This window comes from Pleurodeles waltl, chromosome 3_1 (genome assembly GCF_031143425.1).
Source record: "Pleurodeles waltl isolate 20211129_DDA chromosome 3_1, aPleWal1.hap1.20221129, whole genome shotgun sequence".
NCBI lineage: Eukaryota > Metazoa > Chordata > Amphibia > Caudata > Salamandridae > Pleurodeles > Pleurodeles waltl.
In genome coordinates, this window is record NC_090440.1 from 1,883,879,791 (window position 1) to 1,883,898,995 (window position 19,205).

General features: G+C 46.8%; 1 protein-coding gene across 3 annotated transcripts in view; it reads left to right on the forward strand.

Moving 5' to 3' along the window:
* The window catches only part of NDUFS1 (NADH:ubiquinone oxidoreductase core subunit S1), a 490,208-nt gene that overhangs the window by 448,764 nt on the left and 22,239 nt on the right, over window positions 1-19,205 (forward strand). For all 3 annotated transcript variants that reach the window (XM_069225983.1, XM_069225982.1, XM_069225981.1), the window contains one exon: window positions 10,668-10,802. In XM_069225983.1, the coding sequence (XP_069082084.1) occupies window positions 10,668-10,802 (135 nt within the window). The remainder of the gene's footprint in view (window positions 1-10,667; window positions 10,803-19,205) is intronic.

Genomic DNA, 19,205 nt, shown 5'->3' on the forward strand with positions numbered 1-19,205 from the left:
GTATCTATGTGAAGTACCTTATATTTAAACCATTACCTGTAAATCTTGAACCTGTGGTTCTTAAATAAACTAAGAAAATATATTTTTCAATTTAAAAAAAACCTATTGGCCTGGAGTAAGTCTTTGAGTGTGTGTTCCTTATTTATTGCCTGTGTGTGTACAACAAATGCTTAACAGTACCCTCTGATAAGCCTACTGCTCAACCACACTACCACAAAATAGAGCATTAGAATTATCTACTTTTGTCACTATCTTACCTCTAAGGGGAACTGTAAAGAAATGGCTCCCTGTTGCAGTTACCCCCCACTTTTTGCCTGATACTGATGCTGACTTGACTGAGAAGTGTGCTGGGACCCTGCTAACCAGGCCCCAGCACCAGTGTTCTTTTACCTAAAATGTACCATTGTCTCCACAATTGGCACAACCCTGGCACCCAGGTAAGTCCCTTGTAACTGGTACCCCTGATACCAAGGGCCCTGATGCCAGGGAAGGTCTCTAAGGGCTGCAGCATGTCTTATGCCACCCTAGGAACCCCTCACTCAGCACAGACACACTGCTTGCCAGCTTGTATGTGCTGGTGGGGAGAAAATGACTAAGTCGACATGGCACTCCCCTCAGGGTGCCATGCCAACCTCACACTGCCTGTGGCATAGGTAAGTCACCCCTCTAGCAGGCCTTACAGCCCTAAGGCAGGGTGCACTATACCACAGGTGAGGGCATAGGTGCATGAGCACTATGCCCCTACAGTGTCTAAGCAAAACCTTAGACATTGTAAGTGCAGGGTAGCCATAAGAGTATATGATCTGTGAGTCTGTCAAAAACGAACTCCACAGCTCCATAATGGCTACACTGAATACTGGGAAGTTTAGTATCAAACTTCTCAGAATAATAAACCCACACTGATGCCAGTGTTGGATTTATTAAAAAATGCACACAGAGGGCATCTTAGAGATGCCCCCTGTATTTTACCCAATTGTTCAGGGCAGGACTGACTGGTCTGTGCCAGCCTGCTGCTGAGAGACGAGTTTCTGACCCCATGCGGTGAGAGCCTTTGTGCTCTCTGAGGACAAAACACAACGGCTGCTCTGGGGCGAGGTGCTTCACACCTCCGTCCTGCAGGAACTGTAACACCTAGCAGTGAGCTTCAAAGGCTCAGGCTTCGTGTTACAATGCCCCAGGGCACTCCAGCTAGTGGAGATGCCCGCCCCCTGGACCCAGCCCCCACTTTTGGCGGCAAGTCCAGGAGAGATAATGAGAAAAACAAGGAGGAGTCACTGGCCAGTCAGGACAGCCCCTAAGGTGTCCTGAGCTGAGGTGACTCTGACTTTTAGAAATCCTCCATCTTGTAGAAAGAGGATTCCCCCAATAGGAATAGGGATGTGCCCCCCTCCCCTCAGTTAGGAAGCACAAAGAGGGTGTACCCACCCTCAAGGACAGTAGCCAATTTTCTACTGCTCTCCTAGACCTAAACACACCCCTAAATTCAGTATTTAGGGGCTCCCCTAAACCTAGGAACTCAGATTCCTGCAACCGAAGAAGAAGAGGACTGCTGAGCTGAAAAACCCTGCAGAGAAGACAGAGACACCAACTGCTTTGGCCCCAGCCCTACCGGCCTGTCTCCCCCCTTCGGAAGAAAACTGCTCCAGCGACGCTTTCCCCAGGACCAGCGACCTCTGAATCCTCAGAGGACTGCCCTGCTCTAAAAGGACCAAGAAACTCCCAAGAACAGCGGCCCTGTTCACCCAAGACTGCAACTTTGTTTCCAAAGAAGCAACTTAAAGACAACAGCAATTCCCGCCAGAAGCGTGAGACTTGCAACTCTGCACCCAGCGACCCCGACTCGACTGGTGGAGAAACAACGCTTCAGGGAGGACTACCCGGCGACTCCGAGACTGTGAGTAACCAAAGTTGTCCCCACTGAGCCCCCACAGCGACGCCTGCAGAGGGAATCCCGAGGCTCCCCCTGACCGCGACTGTCTGATTCCCAGATCCTGACGCCTGGAAAAGACCCTGCACCCGCAGCCCCCAGGACCTGAAGGATCGGAACTCCAGTGCAGGAGTGACCCCCAGGAGGCCCTCTCCCTTGCCCAGGCGGTGGCTACCCCGAGGAGCCCCCCCCCTTGCCTGCCTGCATCGCTGAAGAGACCCCTTGGTCTCCCATTGATTCCTATTACAAACCCAACGCTTGTTTGCACACTGCACCCGGCCGCCCCCGCACTGCTGAGGGTGTACTTTCTGTGTGGACTTGTGTCCCCCCCGGTGCCCTACAAAACCCCCCTGGTCTGCCCTCCGAAGACACGGGTACTTACCTGCTGGCAGACTGGAACCGGGGCACCCCCTTCTCCATTGAAGCCTATGCGTTTTGGGCACTGCTTTGAACTCTGCACCTGACCGGCCCTGAGCTGCTGGTGTGGTAACTTTGGGGTTGCTCTGAACCCCCAACGGTGGGCTACCTTGGACCCAAATTTGAACCCCGTAGGTGGTTTATTTGCCTGCAAGAACTAACAATAACTTACCTCCCCTAGGAACTGTGAAAATTGCACCAAGGGTCTAGTTTTAAAATAGCTGTGTTTTATTTGAAAAGTATATATGCTATTGTGATTATTCAAAGTTCCTAAAGTACTTACCTGCAATACCTTTCATGCAAAGTATTACATGTAGAATTTGAACCTGTGGTTCTTAAAATAAACTAAGAAAATATATTTTTCTATACAAAAACCTATTGGCCTGGAATTGTCTCGGAGTGTGTGTTCCTCATTTATTGCCTGTGTGTATGTACAACAAATGCTTAACGCTACTCCTTTGATAAGCCTACTGCTCGACCACACTACCACAAAATAGAGCATTAGTATTATCTCTTTTTGCCACTATCTTACCTCTAAGGGGAACCCTTGGACTCTGTGCATACTATTCCTTACTTTGAAATAGTGCATACAGAGCCAACTTCCTACAGGAACCCTTGTACTTTGAGCATACTATTTCTTACTTTGAAATAGTATATACAGAGCCAACTTCCTACATGACAATTGTTTAATCAATCAATCAATCATGTAATTTATAAAGCACGCTACTCACCTGTCAGGGTCTCAAGGCGCTGGGCGGGGGGGCTACTGTTCGAATAGCCATGTTTTGAGGCGTTTCCTGAAGGTCAGGAGGTCCTGTGTCTGGTGTAGGTGGAGTGGTAGGGAGTTCCATGTCTTGGCGGCGAGGTGAGAGAAGCATCTTCCTCCGGCGGTGGTGCGGCGATTGCGGGGACAGAGGCGAGGGCGTGGCTGGTGGAGCGGAACTGGCGGATGGGAGTGTGGAAGGTGAGTCTGTTGTTGAGGTAGGCCGGGCCTGTGTTGTGGAGGGCTTCGTGTGCGTGGGTGAGTAGTTTGAAGGTAATCCTCTTTGATACGGGTAGCCAGTGTAGGTCTCTGAGGTGGGCAGAGATGTGGTCGTGGGACGTCGAGGATGAGTCGGGCGGAGGTGTTTTGGATACGTTGCATTTTCATTTGTAGTTTGCCTGTGGTTCCTGCATAGAGTGCGTTGCCGTAGTCCAGTCGGCTGCTGACCAGGGCGTGGGTGACTGTCTTTCTGGTTTTGATGGGAATCCACTTGAATATCTTGCGGAGCATGCAGAGGGTGTTGTAGCAGGAGGAGGAGACTGCGTTGACCTGCTGAGTCCAAGATGATTCCCAGGTTTCGTACTTGGGTGGTGGGTGTGGGTGCGGCTCCTAGGGAGGTAGGCCAACAGGAGTCGTTCCAAGCGGAGGGGTTGCTGCCGAAGATGAGGATCTCTATTTTGTCTGTGTTTAACTTGCAGCGACTTGATTCCATCCAGTTGGCAATGGCGTGAAGTCCATTGTGGAGGTTGTTTGTGGAGGTTGTAGGGTCTTTTGTGAGAGAGATGATCAGGTGGGTGTCGCCTGCGTAGGATACTATGTTGATGTGGTGGGATCGTGCGATGTTGGCGAGAGGTGCCATGTAAACTATTGAAAAGTGTTGGGCTGAGGGAGGATCCCTGGGGGACGCCACAGATGGTCTTGGAGGATTCGGACAGGTAAGGTGGAAAGCGGACTCTCTGGCTTCTGCCGGAGAGGAATGAGGAGATCCAGTCGAGGGCCCTGCCGCGTATCACAGCGTTGTGGAGGCATGTTCGGAGGGTGTGGTGACAAACGGTGTCGAAGGCCGCAGAGAGGTCCAGGAGGATGAGCGCTGTGGTTTCGCCTTCGTCGAGCATGGTCCTGATGTCATGTGTAGCAGCAATGAGTACGGTCTCAGTGATGTGGTTCTTGCTAAATCCGGATTGGGAGGTATCGAGCGCTTTGCTGTCTTCCAGGAAGCGGGATAGTGTCTGTTTACGATTTTCGCAATGACCTTTGCTGAGAAGGGGAGGAGGGAGATGGGCCGGTAGTTCTTGGGGTCCTCTGGGTCTGCCTCGGGTTGCTTCAACAGGGCATTGACATCGGCGTGTTTCCAGCTCTTCGGGAAGGTGGCTGTCTCGAAGGAGCTGTTGATGATGGCGCGGAGGTGGGGGCAATGATGTTGCTGGCTTTGTTGAAGATCTGGTGTGGGCAGGGATCCGAGGGGGAGCCAGAGTGGATGGAGGCCATGGTGTTGATAATGTCTTCATTGTTTACGTGGGTCCAGGCACATAGAAGGTTGGTGTTGCTTGGTGCGTTGGGTTTGTGGCTGTCTGTGGTTGGCTGGTGGGTCTAGGGTTTGAAGCTGTTGTGGATGTCTTCGATCTTTCAACGGAAATAAGTGGCGAGGGAGTTGCAGAGCTCCTATGACGGCAGGGGTTCGTAGGAGCTGGTCCTGGGGTTGGAGAGTTCTTTGATGATGCCGAAGAGCTCTCTGTTGTTGTGGGCGTTGGTGTCTATGTGGTTTTTGTAGTAGGTTCTCTTGGTGGTGCGGATCAGCTGGTGATGTTTGCGGATGGCAGTCTTGAGGGCGATGTGGTTGGATTCGGTAGGTACAAGGCGCCAGGTCTTCTCCATTTTTCAGCATTCCTGTTTCTGGCCTTGTATCTGTGGTGGATGTCCGAGGGTTGTTTGAGTGGCGCGAGGGTGTTGGCGCAGTCGTCTATCCATTGGTGCAGGTTGGTGGTGGCTGAGTTGGGGTCCCAGGTCCTAGGAGTAGGTGCCTGGGCGAGGGTGGAGATCAGCTGTTCTGTTGTGATTCTGTTCCAGCAGAGGCGGGGTGGTTGGGTGGTGAGGTGGTGTGTGGTTGGTTTCTGGAAGGAGAAGTGGATGCAGCGATGGTCGGTCCCGTGGAGATCGGTGGTGTGGCTGAAGGAGACGTGGTTGCTGGATGAGAAGATGGGGTAGAGTGTGTGTCCTGCGGTGTGGGTGGGCGACGTGACGAGTTGCTTAAGGTCGAGGTTGTCGAGTAGGTTGGTGGTGTTGATATCGTTGTTGTTTTCTAGATGGAAGTTCAGGTCGTCGAGGAGGATGTAGTCAGTTGAGGCGAGGGCTTGGGTGCTGATGATGTCGACGATGGCGTCGCAGAAGTGAGGTCGGGGGCCTGGGGGTCTGTAGACCAGTGTTCCTCTGAGGGTGGTGTTGGCATTGACATGGATTTTGAAATGGAGGTGCTCGGCGGAGTTGAGGGTATCGTGGGAGCTGGTGGAAACTCTAATGGTGCTTTTGTGGACTATGGTGATTCCTCCTCCTGGTTTGTTGGTGTGGTCTCCTCTAGTGATCTTGTAGAATTCAAGTATGGCTATGGCTATGGCTATGTCTGTCTGGTTCGGAGGCCGAATTCATCCAGGTTTCGGTGAGAAATGCGACGTCAGGTGATGATGAGAACAATAGGTCCCAGAGTTTGATTGCGTGCTTGTGGACGGAGCCGGTGTTGAGCAGAATGCAGCTGAGGTGGTTGTCCGCGAGTCTGTATCGGAGCTTGGTGGTAAGGGTGCAGGTGAAGTTGCAGGCTCTGCAGGAGAAGGGTCCTTTGGTGTGCTTCGGACTGGACTGGAAGCAGCTGGAGGGGCATCCTGGATTGAGGGCGTGGAGGTCACTGGCTGTGTAGCGGTGATTGGTGGTGCGGCGGGGGGGCCCGTGGGCCAGGGGGACTGGTGCTGGGCGTGGTCCGGGCGCGACAGCAGCCGCCATTAAGAAGGGGAGGTGGGATGGAGGAGCAGATGGGAGGCGGGAGGACAGAGCGAATGGGGCTGTGAGGGGGGCGGGGCCACAGAGACGCATCGGCGGTAAAGGCAGAGAGGCAGAAACCGGCTCCGAGAGAGCTGGCAACGGAGCGCACAAGGGACAAAACATTGGAAATAAGGCACAAAACAGTGGAAATAAGGCACAATAAAACAGAAGCACAGAAAAATGCACAAGTCTAGGAACGCTTACTGGCAGCCCACTAGACACCAGGGATGAGGCGCAGGCGAGTACCTGCGGGTGGAGGAGGGCAGCTTGAGCGGGGGGTGGAGGACACGGGCACAACTTGGTGGAGCTGCGCAAATGGGGAGCGAGCGCTAGACCTTAAAGGCAGGTCAGAGGTCGCTTACTGCAATGCACAGCAGCCGCCATTTAGAAGGGGAGGTGGGAGGGAGGAGCAGCTGGGAGGCGGGAGGGCAGATCGAATGGGGGCGCGAGGTGGGTGGGGACGCAGTGGCGGGAAAGGCATAGAGGCAGAAACCGGCTCAGGGAGCTCCAGCAACGGGAGAGCACAAGGGGCAAAAACAGAGGAAATAAGGCACAATAAAACAAAAGCGCAGAAAAATGCACAAGTCTAGGAACGCTTACCGGCAGCCCACTAGACACCAGGGATGAGGTGCAGGTGGGTGCCTGCGGGTGGAGGAGGGCCTCAAACATGCGACAGCAGCGTGGGTGGGGGTGGAGGACACGGGCACAACTTGGTGGAGCCGCGCACGTGGGGAGTGAGCTCTAGACCTTAAAGGCAGGTCAGAGGTCACTTTTAAAGGGCTTTTGAGCGCATTTCCTCTTGTATGACATCCTCTGGTGCCCTGGGAGTTCAGCAATATCTGGAGCCCAGTTATGCTGCCTCCCTTCAATTCACAAAGCTCATCTAAAGTTTGTCTCTTGGAAGATGGGACTTTTCCTGGTGCTTACATCAGCAAATAAAGTAGGAGAGATGCAAGCACTTACAATGAAAGAACACTTTCTATGCTTTACAACGGATTAAGTCATATTATGGACCAACCCTAAATGCATGCCTAAAGTCCCTCTGGTTTCCATCTAAATTACTCTAATTTTGAGTTCACTTTTCCCAAATGTGACAATGTGAACTGCAAAAATCTTTGCATTTGCTAGATGTACACAGGCACGTTCTATTTTACATGAACAAGATAAGAGACATGTTCAATGGAAAAGTTGTTTGTGTCCTTCAGCCAGCAAGGAAGGGGCTAGCTCTAATCCAAGCGAAGGATAGCAGATTGGCAGTCAGCCTGCATGAGCTTATGCCACAGCAAATTGAAGCATCTACTCCAGGGCAGTGTGAGGGCGCAATTCACTAGAAGCATGGCAACAACTGTTGTGCTCTGCACCAGTGTGTCTTTACAAGACATCTACCATGCTACCACGTGAAAGAGCAGACACATTCACAAAGCCGTACTGCCTGCACATAAAAGCAGCATCTGACTCATCAGTGGGGGCACGGTGCTTCGCTAGCTATTTGAGTAAAGGTTAGCCAGAGTCCCACTTTAGTTTGACTATTACATACAGCTTGCTATTCTTATTCAAGCAGGTGGATATATGAACGCAGCAGTGCTGGAGAACTGGTCTTACAGGTAAATAACTAATTTATCATCTGGCATAAGTTCACAGTACACAAAATATACCAAACTCATCTTCTAGCCAGGATTAGGGATGTGTCCCCCTCCCCACAGGGAGGAGGCACAAAGAGGGTGTAGCCACCCTCAGGGCTAGTAGCCATTGGCTACTGCCCTCCCAGACCTAAACACACCCCTAAATTGAGTATTTAGGGGCTCACAGAACCGAGGAAGATAGATTCCTGCAACCTAATGAAGAAGAAGGACTGCTGACCTGAAGCCCTGCAGTGAAGACGGAGACGACAACTGATTTGGCCCCAGCCCCACCGGCCTGTCTCCCTAGTTTGAAGAAAACTGCAACAGCGACGCATCCAACAGGGTCCAGCGACATCTGAAGCCTCAGAGGAGTACCCTGCATCTAAAGGACTAAGAAGCTCCCGAGAACAGCGGCCATGTTCAAGAAACTGCAACTCTTTGAAACAAAGAAGCAACTTTTAAAGACCCCACGTTTCCCGCCGGAAGCGTGAGACTTTCCACTCTGCACCCGATGCCCCCGGCTGGACCTGCGGAAAACGAACACTACAGGGAGGACTCCCCAGCGACTGCGAGCCAGTGAGTAGCCAGAGTTGACCCCCTCAAACCCCCACAGCGACACCTGCAGAGGAAATCCAGAGGCTCCCCCTGAACGAGACTGCCTGCTTCAAGGAACCCGACGCCTGGAAAACACACTGCACCCACAGCCCCCAGGTCCTGAAGGAACCGAACTCCAGTGCAGGAGCGACCCTCTGTCTAGCCCAGGTGGTGGCTACCCTGAGGAGCCCCCCCTGTGCCTGCCTACATCGTTGAAGAGACCCCCGGGTCTCCCCATTGATTCCTATTGAAAAAATGACACCTGTTTGCACTCTGCACCCGACCGCCCCTGTGCAACTGAGGGTGTACTTTCTGTGCCTGCTTGTGTCCCCCCTCCCCCAGTGCCCTACAAAACCCCCCTGGTCTGCCCTTTGAAGTCATGGGTACTTACCTGCTGGCAGACTGGAACCGGGGCACCCCTATTTCCATTGAAGCCTATGTGTTTTGGACACCACTTTGACCTCTGTACCTGACCGGCCCTGAGCTGCTGGTGTGGTAACTTAGGGGTTGCCTTGAACCCCCAACAGTGGGCTACCTTGAACCCAACTTTGAACTTTGTAAGTGTTTTACTTACCTGTGAACTTAACAATGACTTACCTCCCCCAGGAACTGTTGATTTTTGCACTGTCCACTTTTAAAATACCTTATTGCCATTTTGTATCAAAACTGTACATGCTATTGTGATAATTCAAAGTTTCTAAGATACCTGAGTGAAATACCTTTCATTTAAAGTATTGTTTGTAAATCTTGAACCTGTGGTTCTTAAAATAAACTAAGAAAATATATTTTTCTATATAAAAACCTATTGGCCTGGAATTGTCTTTGAGTGTGTGTTCCTCATTTATTGCCTGTTCCTTGAGCTTCCATATCAGATCGGGCTCTTATTGCGTCACGCTTTTCGAAAGGTCAATGAACATGTATCTCCACAGGCCATTCATTATGACACTAGGCATCTGTATTTGGTATTGATATTTCTGATGGCAGCCCCATTCAGTCCCAAGCATTTGTGTGCATAGTGTCTGCACACACTGAGGACAGGATCTCTAGTAACCATAACATTGACTAGAAGAGTAGGAGAAATCCAGGCAATGTCAGCTAAGCCCCAAACACACTTTTCCTTCCTGCGCTGATTGTTTAGCAGTCTCTTTTACCTAAGATGATATCGTCTTTTCAGCTGTTACAAAAGAGGTTTGTCAACATTATTTTCACCACTGCAGCATTCCTAAGGTGACGAGGGCCTATATAGACTCGACCCAAGTAGGACACGGAATATTTGTGTGAATACAGCAAATGAGGTCAGAGTGCATGATGTGATTTTTATTGGTTTCCCTTCAGGAAAGAAAGTGAGAGATGGCAGAGTGAATAATATTGGCATTCTGCTGTATGCTGTCCCATAAAGAGTCAGCTAAATGAAATGAAGTCCATTTCATCAGATTTAAAACAGTTCTGTTGGTACTCTGAAAGTTAATATCTGACACAGACATCCCCAGGCCACAACTTTGTTGATGCTTCAAACACCACTGAACAAAACTATCCAGACTTGAGGAATTACTCCATTTTGCATTTGAATTTCTACAAAACGTCTTCATTTGGGAAGTTTTTTTTCGAACTCGCAGTCCCTCCTCCTGACGTTGGTTGGCTTTCAAAGAATAAGAATCTGCTGAAAAAAGGTATCCATCTGAAGCACAAATTACCCGTCTTTGGTAACACTTTCTAGTGGATTGTTTCAGCTTACCACAGTTTCTCCATTTACTTCCTGTCTATTCTGCTAATGCCTTTTATAGTTCTATGTTTGGCATCATCATTTTATCCTTGCCAGTATTCAGTGAGAATATTAGGTGGATGTAGAATCATCATTGTTCCTGAAACCGGTACCCTTATGAGCCAATAATGTTACTTTAAGGGCTGGGTCCAAGTGGAAGATACTGATGAAAACGTCCATAATAGACTTAGGTCTGGGGAACTGTTTTAGCTGAAGAATTATGCAGGAATGTAGAGTATAAACTACAAACATTGGTATGAAAGCTAAATACCTTCTGCATGATTGATTTAACTTTACCATGAACTATCATACATCTCTAGTGGAGTTCAAATTAAGATACATAATTTGTTTTGGTAAATCATTTCTGAATCTCACCTTATGCTCCTCTCTGTTTTTAAACTGTTTTACTTGGTCTTTCTCAAAGAACTGCTATTTTCATTCAGTTACTAATACATATACTGTATATTGAATTGATCTTAGCCAAGCTTTTTTACCAGCAGCCTCCCTGGGATACTCTCTTAATCTTAGAACTGTCATTACTTTATTTTGTAGTTGTCAGGTGTGACTCTCCCTTATGATGAACTTGACGAAGTAAGGATGAGACTACATGAGGTTTCCCCTAATCTGGTTCACTATGATGATGTTGAGGAGGCAAATTACTTCAAGCAGGCGAATGAGTTATCCAAGGTATGAAAATTAACATGGTCAGTTATAGTCTTGTCCGAAACGAGCTGTATGGCAAAATGTAGATTTTGATGTAAGATCTCTTGTGTCGAATGTTTTGATGTGTGCCGAATTGAAGAACTCAATAATTTTAGAAAATATGCTTGCCTTATTAACTTTCCCAAAAATAACCTATGAATTTTATCAGAATATATTGCTGCTTTGAGAGGCTAATGCTGAATTAATCCCCCCATGTCACCATCCAAAATACATATGCTTTCAGTCTTTCATCGATCAGCTTGTAGTATATAAACTGACTAATATGTTAAAGACCTAAATCTCTATGGAAAAATGAAGTGGTCCGTACAAATATCTTTCGGAGACAGAGGGAACTGAATGGGAAGGGGCTGAGGGCATGATTGGCAGCAGATACAGTGAGAAGTAGGCACTCAGACAGGTATTGATTAATATTTTTGATACTGCAAGTACTATACTCTTTCCATCACGCATCTAGTCTAAGAAGTACCTTTCACAATGCAAGGTGAGCAATGCCCCTTTCTGAGGGGGCTTTGCTGCTTCCGGAACTTACAGGGATGGTGGAGTACCCAGTTCACCACCTTTGTATAACGATCAAATATTTTGGAGGCACTGTACAAGACCAATACTATATTGTTCCTGAGCCTGACAAGGCCTGGGCAGACCATGTAACGATTAGACAAAAGAGTAGACCTCTGGGATAGATTGTAGTGGTGTCTCATGTTAAAATGAGGAGAGAAGTGAGAGTAGCTGGAACAGTTAGCTCTTTGGAGGAGAAGGATGAAAAGGAAAACAGAGAGGAACCCAAGGATAGGCATTCTACCAAAATCTATGTGTTTTACTTATGTTTGCTGCATTTTAGAAATGTTTTTATCTATGGGTCATGTAACAGGAACTGAAAAATTTAAAGCATTTACATTCTTCTAATGCTACACATCCCTACCAGTTTCAGTAACTCTGTATCCAATACTAAACTTGCAGATTATCAAGAGCATATGAATTTCGAGGGAGCTTGTTTATAAAATAAATGACAAAATAGAAACAGTGTCTCTTCTGTATTTACTAATACAGATGGTATGGTAACTCAGTGAGTAGCGAAAATTCTGCCCATTATTAGTTAGAACATGACAGGAAAGAAGAATTACAAAGAAAATACGGAACTCCGGGTCTGAATCCCCTGGTGATTTTTCATTTTTCCTCAAACTTTCACATGAAGATTTCAGCAGTTTACAGGAGTTGAAAGCTCTCTGTAAAAGTAGAACACTTTTAATTCGGATTGGGCCATTAATTGTCTTTATGAATCCTATCACAATTACCACAATGAGGGTCTGGGTGTGTCTGTGATATTTCACAAAATGAAATCCTGAGGGGGCAGGCACTAGATGAAGTCAGAGTTATGATTCAAAGTATTCATTCAGGTACAAAACCTCTTAGAAAGTTGGTTATAATATCATCAGGCATTACACATTGAGGAAATCAGAGTAGTTCTCTAACCTTTGTTCATTTGATTTCAAAAGTATTAATAGCTGGAAATAAATCTGAGAACACCATCCTCCAGGGTAAATGGTCATTCAGATAACAATATGGAACTAGTAGGATAATTGGTTTCAGTAATATCAGCCATGACACAATGGAAACTCTGACTAACCCAATAGCCACTATCATCATAATTTCAAAATAAGTAAGTAGTGGACCATGCATGGCAAGTGTTCAGGTGTTCTCATAATTTAAGTAGAGAACTCTGCTCTGGCCCTATGACAGAAACAGTCAATTCAGTAGATCAGTGTTGCTCAAACTGTGGTTTGTAATCCGATTTTTGGTGGGTCGCGACAGCAATCAATAAAGATGCGTTTGAAGTCTGTATCTTGTCATAATTGCTGCATTCCAAAGTCAGCCCAGGGCTTCTGACAAGTTACTGCTTATTATCTAACTTGGGGATTGGTTTTTAAAAACTCCTCTCACCTTGCAGTCAGAAAAAGATAATTGAATTATGTGACAGTCCTGCTGGGATACAGGGAGTGTGAAAGAAAAGGCTGTGGGATGCAGTTTTATAGATCTCATCTACACAGTGCAGGTGCTTTGCTGCAAGACATATTGTTTACAATTCAGTGGGCTTACAACCCGCCCACAGTATGCCATTAATTGTTTTCGTTGTCACTGTCATTTTCAGTCTTTCAATTGCTTAGCTCCCATAGGCTTCCCTTCCTTTTTTGTGTTGGCTCCTCCCTTGGACATGGACCAAGTACATATGTTCTTCCTTGCCTTGGTTCTTACTTGTTTTTCTTCTGGTCTTTTCACAAATAACTGTTTTTTTTGTTTTTTTAAATAAGCATTTTGAGATTATTCCCGAACATGCAATGTGCTTTCCTACTTTAAACACCGGTATACAGCTTATTTATGTTGCTTTCACCCTATCTGCTGGCTCTCTTGACGCTTTAGTTACCTACATTGACAAATGTACTACTGCATCATTTTACTCTGCTATTCCACTCTACTCAACACCATTCCATGCCATTCTATTTATTCTACGCCACTCCACTATGTGCCACCCTAGTTTTCGCCTCTCTTCTCCACACAATCCTACAGCACTCTATGCCACTTTACTCCCCTCAGTGCCACTCTACTCTGCACTACTGCATTCTAAACCACGTAACTCTACTCCACTCTCTCCCAGTCCAATTTGTTCTACTCCACTCTGCACCACTCTACGCAACCCACTCTACTCCGCTCCACCCCACTCTATGCCACTCCACTCTACGCCACTCTGCAGCACTTTACGCCATACTATTAACTTTTAGCCATACTGAACAGCAGCTGCGCTGCTGTACAATATGGCTAAAAGACATTAGCAAATGCAAAAGCTCTCAAATAAGCACGACCTATTGGCTTTGTCAATGCACTGTTTGTACACAACTACTCCGTGACTTCTGGACTTGGTCCCCTTCTTCCACAGGTCTTCCTCTTCTGGAATTCACCGCTGGTTTCTTCCAGTCTTGTATGGGTGTTGCATTTTCTTCTTTTCCTTCCTTTTGGGTGGTTTGGAGAAAATCCAGTAACTTACTCCTTTCTTCCTGGTTGCTAGGGGGCACTGTGGTACTTACCGTTGGGGTTTCCTAGTACCCCCTCTACGCATTCCACTTACCTAGGTGGGGATCCTGAATTTGCATTCCTTTTTTTAGTATATTGTTTTGGCTCCCTCAACGGTCACTATTGGTTGTTTGCATTTGCACTGTTTTCTATGACTTTTTATGCCTATATCCAATAACTAGTGTACATATTTAGTGTGTTATCTACCTCTGGAGGGTTGCCTCTCTAGTACTTTTTGGTATTATATCACTAAAATAAAGTGTTTTTCTTTCATGTGTGTGAGTGCTGTGTGACTACAGTGGTATTACATGAGCTTTGCATGTCTCCTGGATAAGCCTTGGCTGCTCATCCACAGCTACCTCTAGAGAGCCTGACTTCTAGACACCCCCCCCCCCCCAGCCTTTCCGGGCACATCGTAAGTCGGACGTTAAGGCGAAAACGGAAAGGAAGGGGAAAACAAAGGGGCAAGGGGCCCAATGGGGTGATTGCATCTTTCGAAAATCATCAAACGCCCGAGGTCGGAAAGTGGGGTTAAAAGGAGCTGCCCGGATCGAAGCACGCATTACGAATCGCGGGAGACCGGGCAGCCAAGGAGCAGATGACACCCACCCACCCACCCACACCGAACATGAACATCGGGCACCCAGAGCGTCGCAGGCTGGGTTAACAGACAAATGGCAGTAGTAGTTGAAAGGCGGAAAGGAGTGATAAAGAACTACAAAGGCCACACCCAACGCAGCGGGGTGGCAGGGCTACCTACCTTGGGATGCCTTACGGCAGGGTAAGGCAGTCAGGGGAGGTACTCGGAAACACTGCACTCGCAGCCCGGGTCCGCCAGAGAGCGGGACACAAGGACTAAAACAAGGTAGCGAGCTAAGCCTAAAGGGAAACGAGTACCCTCCTACTTAAAAAGGAATAACAGCAAAGGACCAACACGGGAGATTGATTGAAAGCAAAGCGCAAATGGCATGGTACAAGAAAATTATCGTCAAGTATAAAGTTGTTGAGATGCAGAGCAATGTATTATGACACAAATGTATCAAAGCTAAGCACAAACCATAGTTATTATGTCCATTTTGTGAGCCTCTGCATCTCCCCTGTGTCCTGATACAGCCCAGTGTTCAAGGATTGCAAAAAGATCTAGGTAAGTAGCCCTGAGATATTTTTGGGTAAAAAGTATTTTTTGTTCAAAAGTGTTTATTTCAGCTACCTGTCTCTGTTTTACTGTGGATTCTCTGTGTTTCAGGCAGCCTGGCCTCTTTTAAAGTTGTGTTTTCTTTTTTTAATTTGTTTTTGTCGTGACTGTGTGAATTTCCTTGCTAGTTTGTGGCACATAACCTCCCCACCACCCTCTTTTTCTTCTAAGTAAAAAAGGCTACATACATCTTGCAGTGTGTGTTTTTAGGAGACTGTTTTAATTTGTTTCAGTGATTTAAATTGTGTTTAAAAACTGTCTGCCCCCCTGTTTTTTTGCCTTTAAAAAAGCCTGATTTCAGAGTGCGCGGCCAGCACTATTCCAGTGTTTGTTTCTTAAACAATCTCTCCCTTACCTGGAAAGTAGACTCTGCTAGCTTGGAAGTGTGGATTCAGCCTGTCTGTAACCAAGGAGATTCTGAATAGAGCAGCAGTTGCCTTCCCCCTGAGCACAGGGACTGGACTTCAGTTAACCTGCTCCTTATATAAGGTCCTATTGGGTGTTGCATATGTTGTTGTGATAGGTTGTTGGGACAGGGTCTTTCCATTGGTTGCTGGGGTTATGATTGGTGGATAGGACTGAGAATCTGATTGGCTGTTGGTTCTAGGGCTGTGATTGGTGGATAGGTCTGGGATTCTGATTGGCTGTTGGTTCTAGGGCTGTGATTGGTGGAGAGGGCTGGGATTCTGATTGGTTGCTGGTTTTAGGGCTGGGGCTGTGATTGGTGGTCAGGAATAGGGCTAGGATTGGTGATTAGGGCTGGGTCTCCCACTCGTTGTTTGAATCAGGGCTAGAAATTGGATTGGCTAGGGTTAGGACCAGCTTCTTATTGGCCAGTAGGGCTATTTAAGCCTAGGACTCAGGATGTCTCGGCCCGGGCGTCGAGGACAAGGGCAGTTGCCTGTTTGGGACTGATAGGGACTAGGGCCATAAATGCTGCCCAATTCTCAATTGACCAGGAATGGTTTGAGCCCCTACGCATCCCTCAACATGCAAACACATATTCTACAAAGACATCCAACTCATGCATCACAAACTGACCACAGACAGATTGCATTGTCCCATCACCGAACACAATACCCTTTATACAACACATATACACATATCCCCGCAACTACAACAGTCAAACACCTTCATTCTCACAAGACACACTACTCTGTCCACTCCCACTAGCACAACCTGCCATCACCCACACAATACAAAACTACAGTATACATTACTCTCAGCCTTCCAGATACACACTCTCTGCTCATACTAACCAGCAACACTATCCGCTGTTTGCTCCACACAGACCACCTGTCATCATAACAATGCCCAAACCCTATCTTCAAACACACCATCTACAAACACTCTTCCCCTCTTTTCACCAATTACACACAACCATACAATCCCCACATTTCACTCCACACATATTACCTCTTCCAGTCATCATAACTAACACTAACTCCCCTGACACACAGCCATTACCTCTTACACACCTCGTACATTCATCTCCAAAACACATCACCAACCACCCCATCTAACACTCAAATTCCACTCACCAGCACTAACTCACATACAAATCCCTCACCAAAACAACTACACCAATATCCCCTCTCACTATTCCACAAAAAACGTACAGACCACAAACATCAGCACATCCAAGGACCACAAACTTACATTACACTTATCATCCTACCCACTCCCACCCTCAGGACTACACAAAGAATACAAATTCCATCCTATCTCCACCCCTACTTTCTCACTCTTCACAAACACCTACCACAAGCACCCCAACCCAGCAACTTTCATTCACTCGCCTCTCCTCCATTGCACAATTTAGAGCCTTAAATCATGATCCACATGCTCCTCCACCACCCCTAACCCATACTCCAGCCACACTAAACAAACACAAACAAAATAAAAAACATGCCACTCATAGCAACCTCGCATCCCCTTGTCTATTCCATAATAAGACTAACCTACAAAAAACAGTACACTCTTCATGGCTCTCTCAGCCACCAAGTCCACCACCCACACACATAGACCCAACAAAATGCCTCCTTAACCTGCTGGAAGAGGAACACTATATTGAAAATCAAGACTATTGTGAGCCGCAAACAGTTATCACAACCAGCAACACTCCTGCTTCAAGCTCACATTATACTACTTACCCTTCTCTTAAACAAAACAACACTACCACTGACACACCTTTTCTAAACTGCCAGCTCATAAATGCTCGATCACTCTCAAAAAACAAGCACCACATCTACGACCTGCTCACAGACACACAACCTGACTTACTATTCATAACTGAATCCTGGTTGGGAGATGACATGGCCCCAGTGTTGCACAAAGCTGTTCCTCCGGGCTATCAAACTGTCACACAAAACCGTATAGGCAAGAGAGGAGGTGGACTAGCTATTATATTATATTCAAACAGGCATTGAACCTCAGTAAAACAGACAACATCTCCATACAAGGTTGTGAAGCCCTCCTTACCAGATGCCACCCTACTCCAACTTCCACCTGTAACTTTCTCCTCCTTTACAGACCTTCACCTAACAACAGATGCTTTTCTAGACACAGTCTCAAACCTTATTACACTATACTCCAACCTATGCATTCTTGGGGATCTAAAGATTTGGTTTGACAAACCCAATATGCCCCATCCAAAAGCTATCACCACTGGCCTAGTCGCATTGAACCTACATCAGATTGTACACAATCCCACACACATCGCTGGACACATCCTAGATGTCATTTTCGCTAAGCCGGAACTTGTTACTATTCATAGCATCACACCAATCACTTGGTCAGACCACCATTTGATAACTTTCCGACATACAACTCTACAAATCAACACACCCCACAACTACTTACATACATACACCTATCGACCATGGAGCAAACTCAATTTGGATGACTTAGAAACACAACAACACAGATCTAGATACAATTAATTCTGTGCCAAAACTTTGAGTGGCTACAGGAAGCTTTTGGTATCCTAATACCACTCAGAAAAACTAAACACGACAAAAGAAAACCAACACCTTGGAGAAACACAACATAAAAAGATAAAGCAACAAATCAGAAAGTTGCAGCGGACTTGGCTCAAAACAAACAACAGTCGAGACAAACTGCAGCTACACAAACGTAACAGGATATACAAGTTAGCAATCAAAAAAGCTAAAAAAAAAAAAAGGTACTACTCAGACAGAATTCAAAATGCTCAATCTACAACCAAGGATTTTTATAAAATTCTCAATGAATTTCGAAAACCTACATGCATGGAAGGAAGTCATCCCACTACTCAAGATTTCACAAACAAATTGGCAACTCACTACACAACCAAGGCAGACACATTGGACTCCTATTTAAAACAGAAGAAAAGCATCAGCACCAACCCCTTTCCTGAAATACCCTCTAAGAATAAACCAACCCAACCTCTACAGTCCTTCAAACAAATATGCCAGGGTGAATTTGTGGATTCGGTCAAAGCAAGCAGACCTTCCGGTTGCCCTTCTGACCCTTGCCCACCACAAATCTTCAGGAACATTCTTCTATCTACTTCTGCTACCACACCTGTAAGAAGAATCATCAACAACTCTTTAACTTCAGGAACTTTTCCTGTAGACCTGATAAAAGCATACATACGACCATTATTAAAGAAAACAAACCTAGACCCACAAGACCCCAACAACTACAGACCAATCACAAATGGACCTTTCCTGGGCAAATTGATAGAAAGAGCAGCATTTGCCCAGATGTCACAATTCATTGAAGACAATTCTATACTTTCGGACTTCCAAACTGAATTCCGCCCAGGAAGAAGCACTGAATCGGCACTCATAGCAATCTGGGATGATCTTAAAAACACAGTCGACCAAATTGGAGTTGCTGCACTACTTCTCTTGGACCTCTCAGCTGCCTTTGATACGGTTGACCATGACACCCTAATTCAAAGACTCCACGAAGCCGGCATACAAGGGATTGCTCTCGACAGGATTACTTCCTATCTCCAAAAAAGATCTACTATCCTCCACTCACCCCCCCCTCCCCTTCTCGTCCGAACCCTACCTCACAAAAGCAGGGGTCCCCCAAGGATCAATCATCTCACCTTTGCTTGT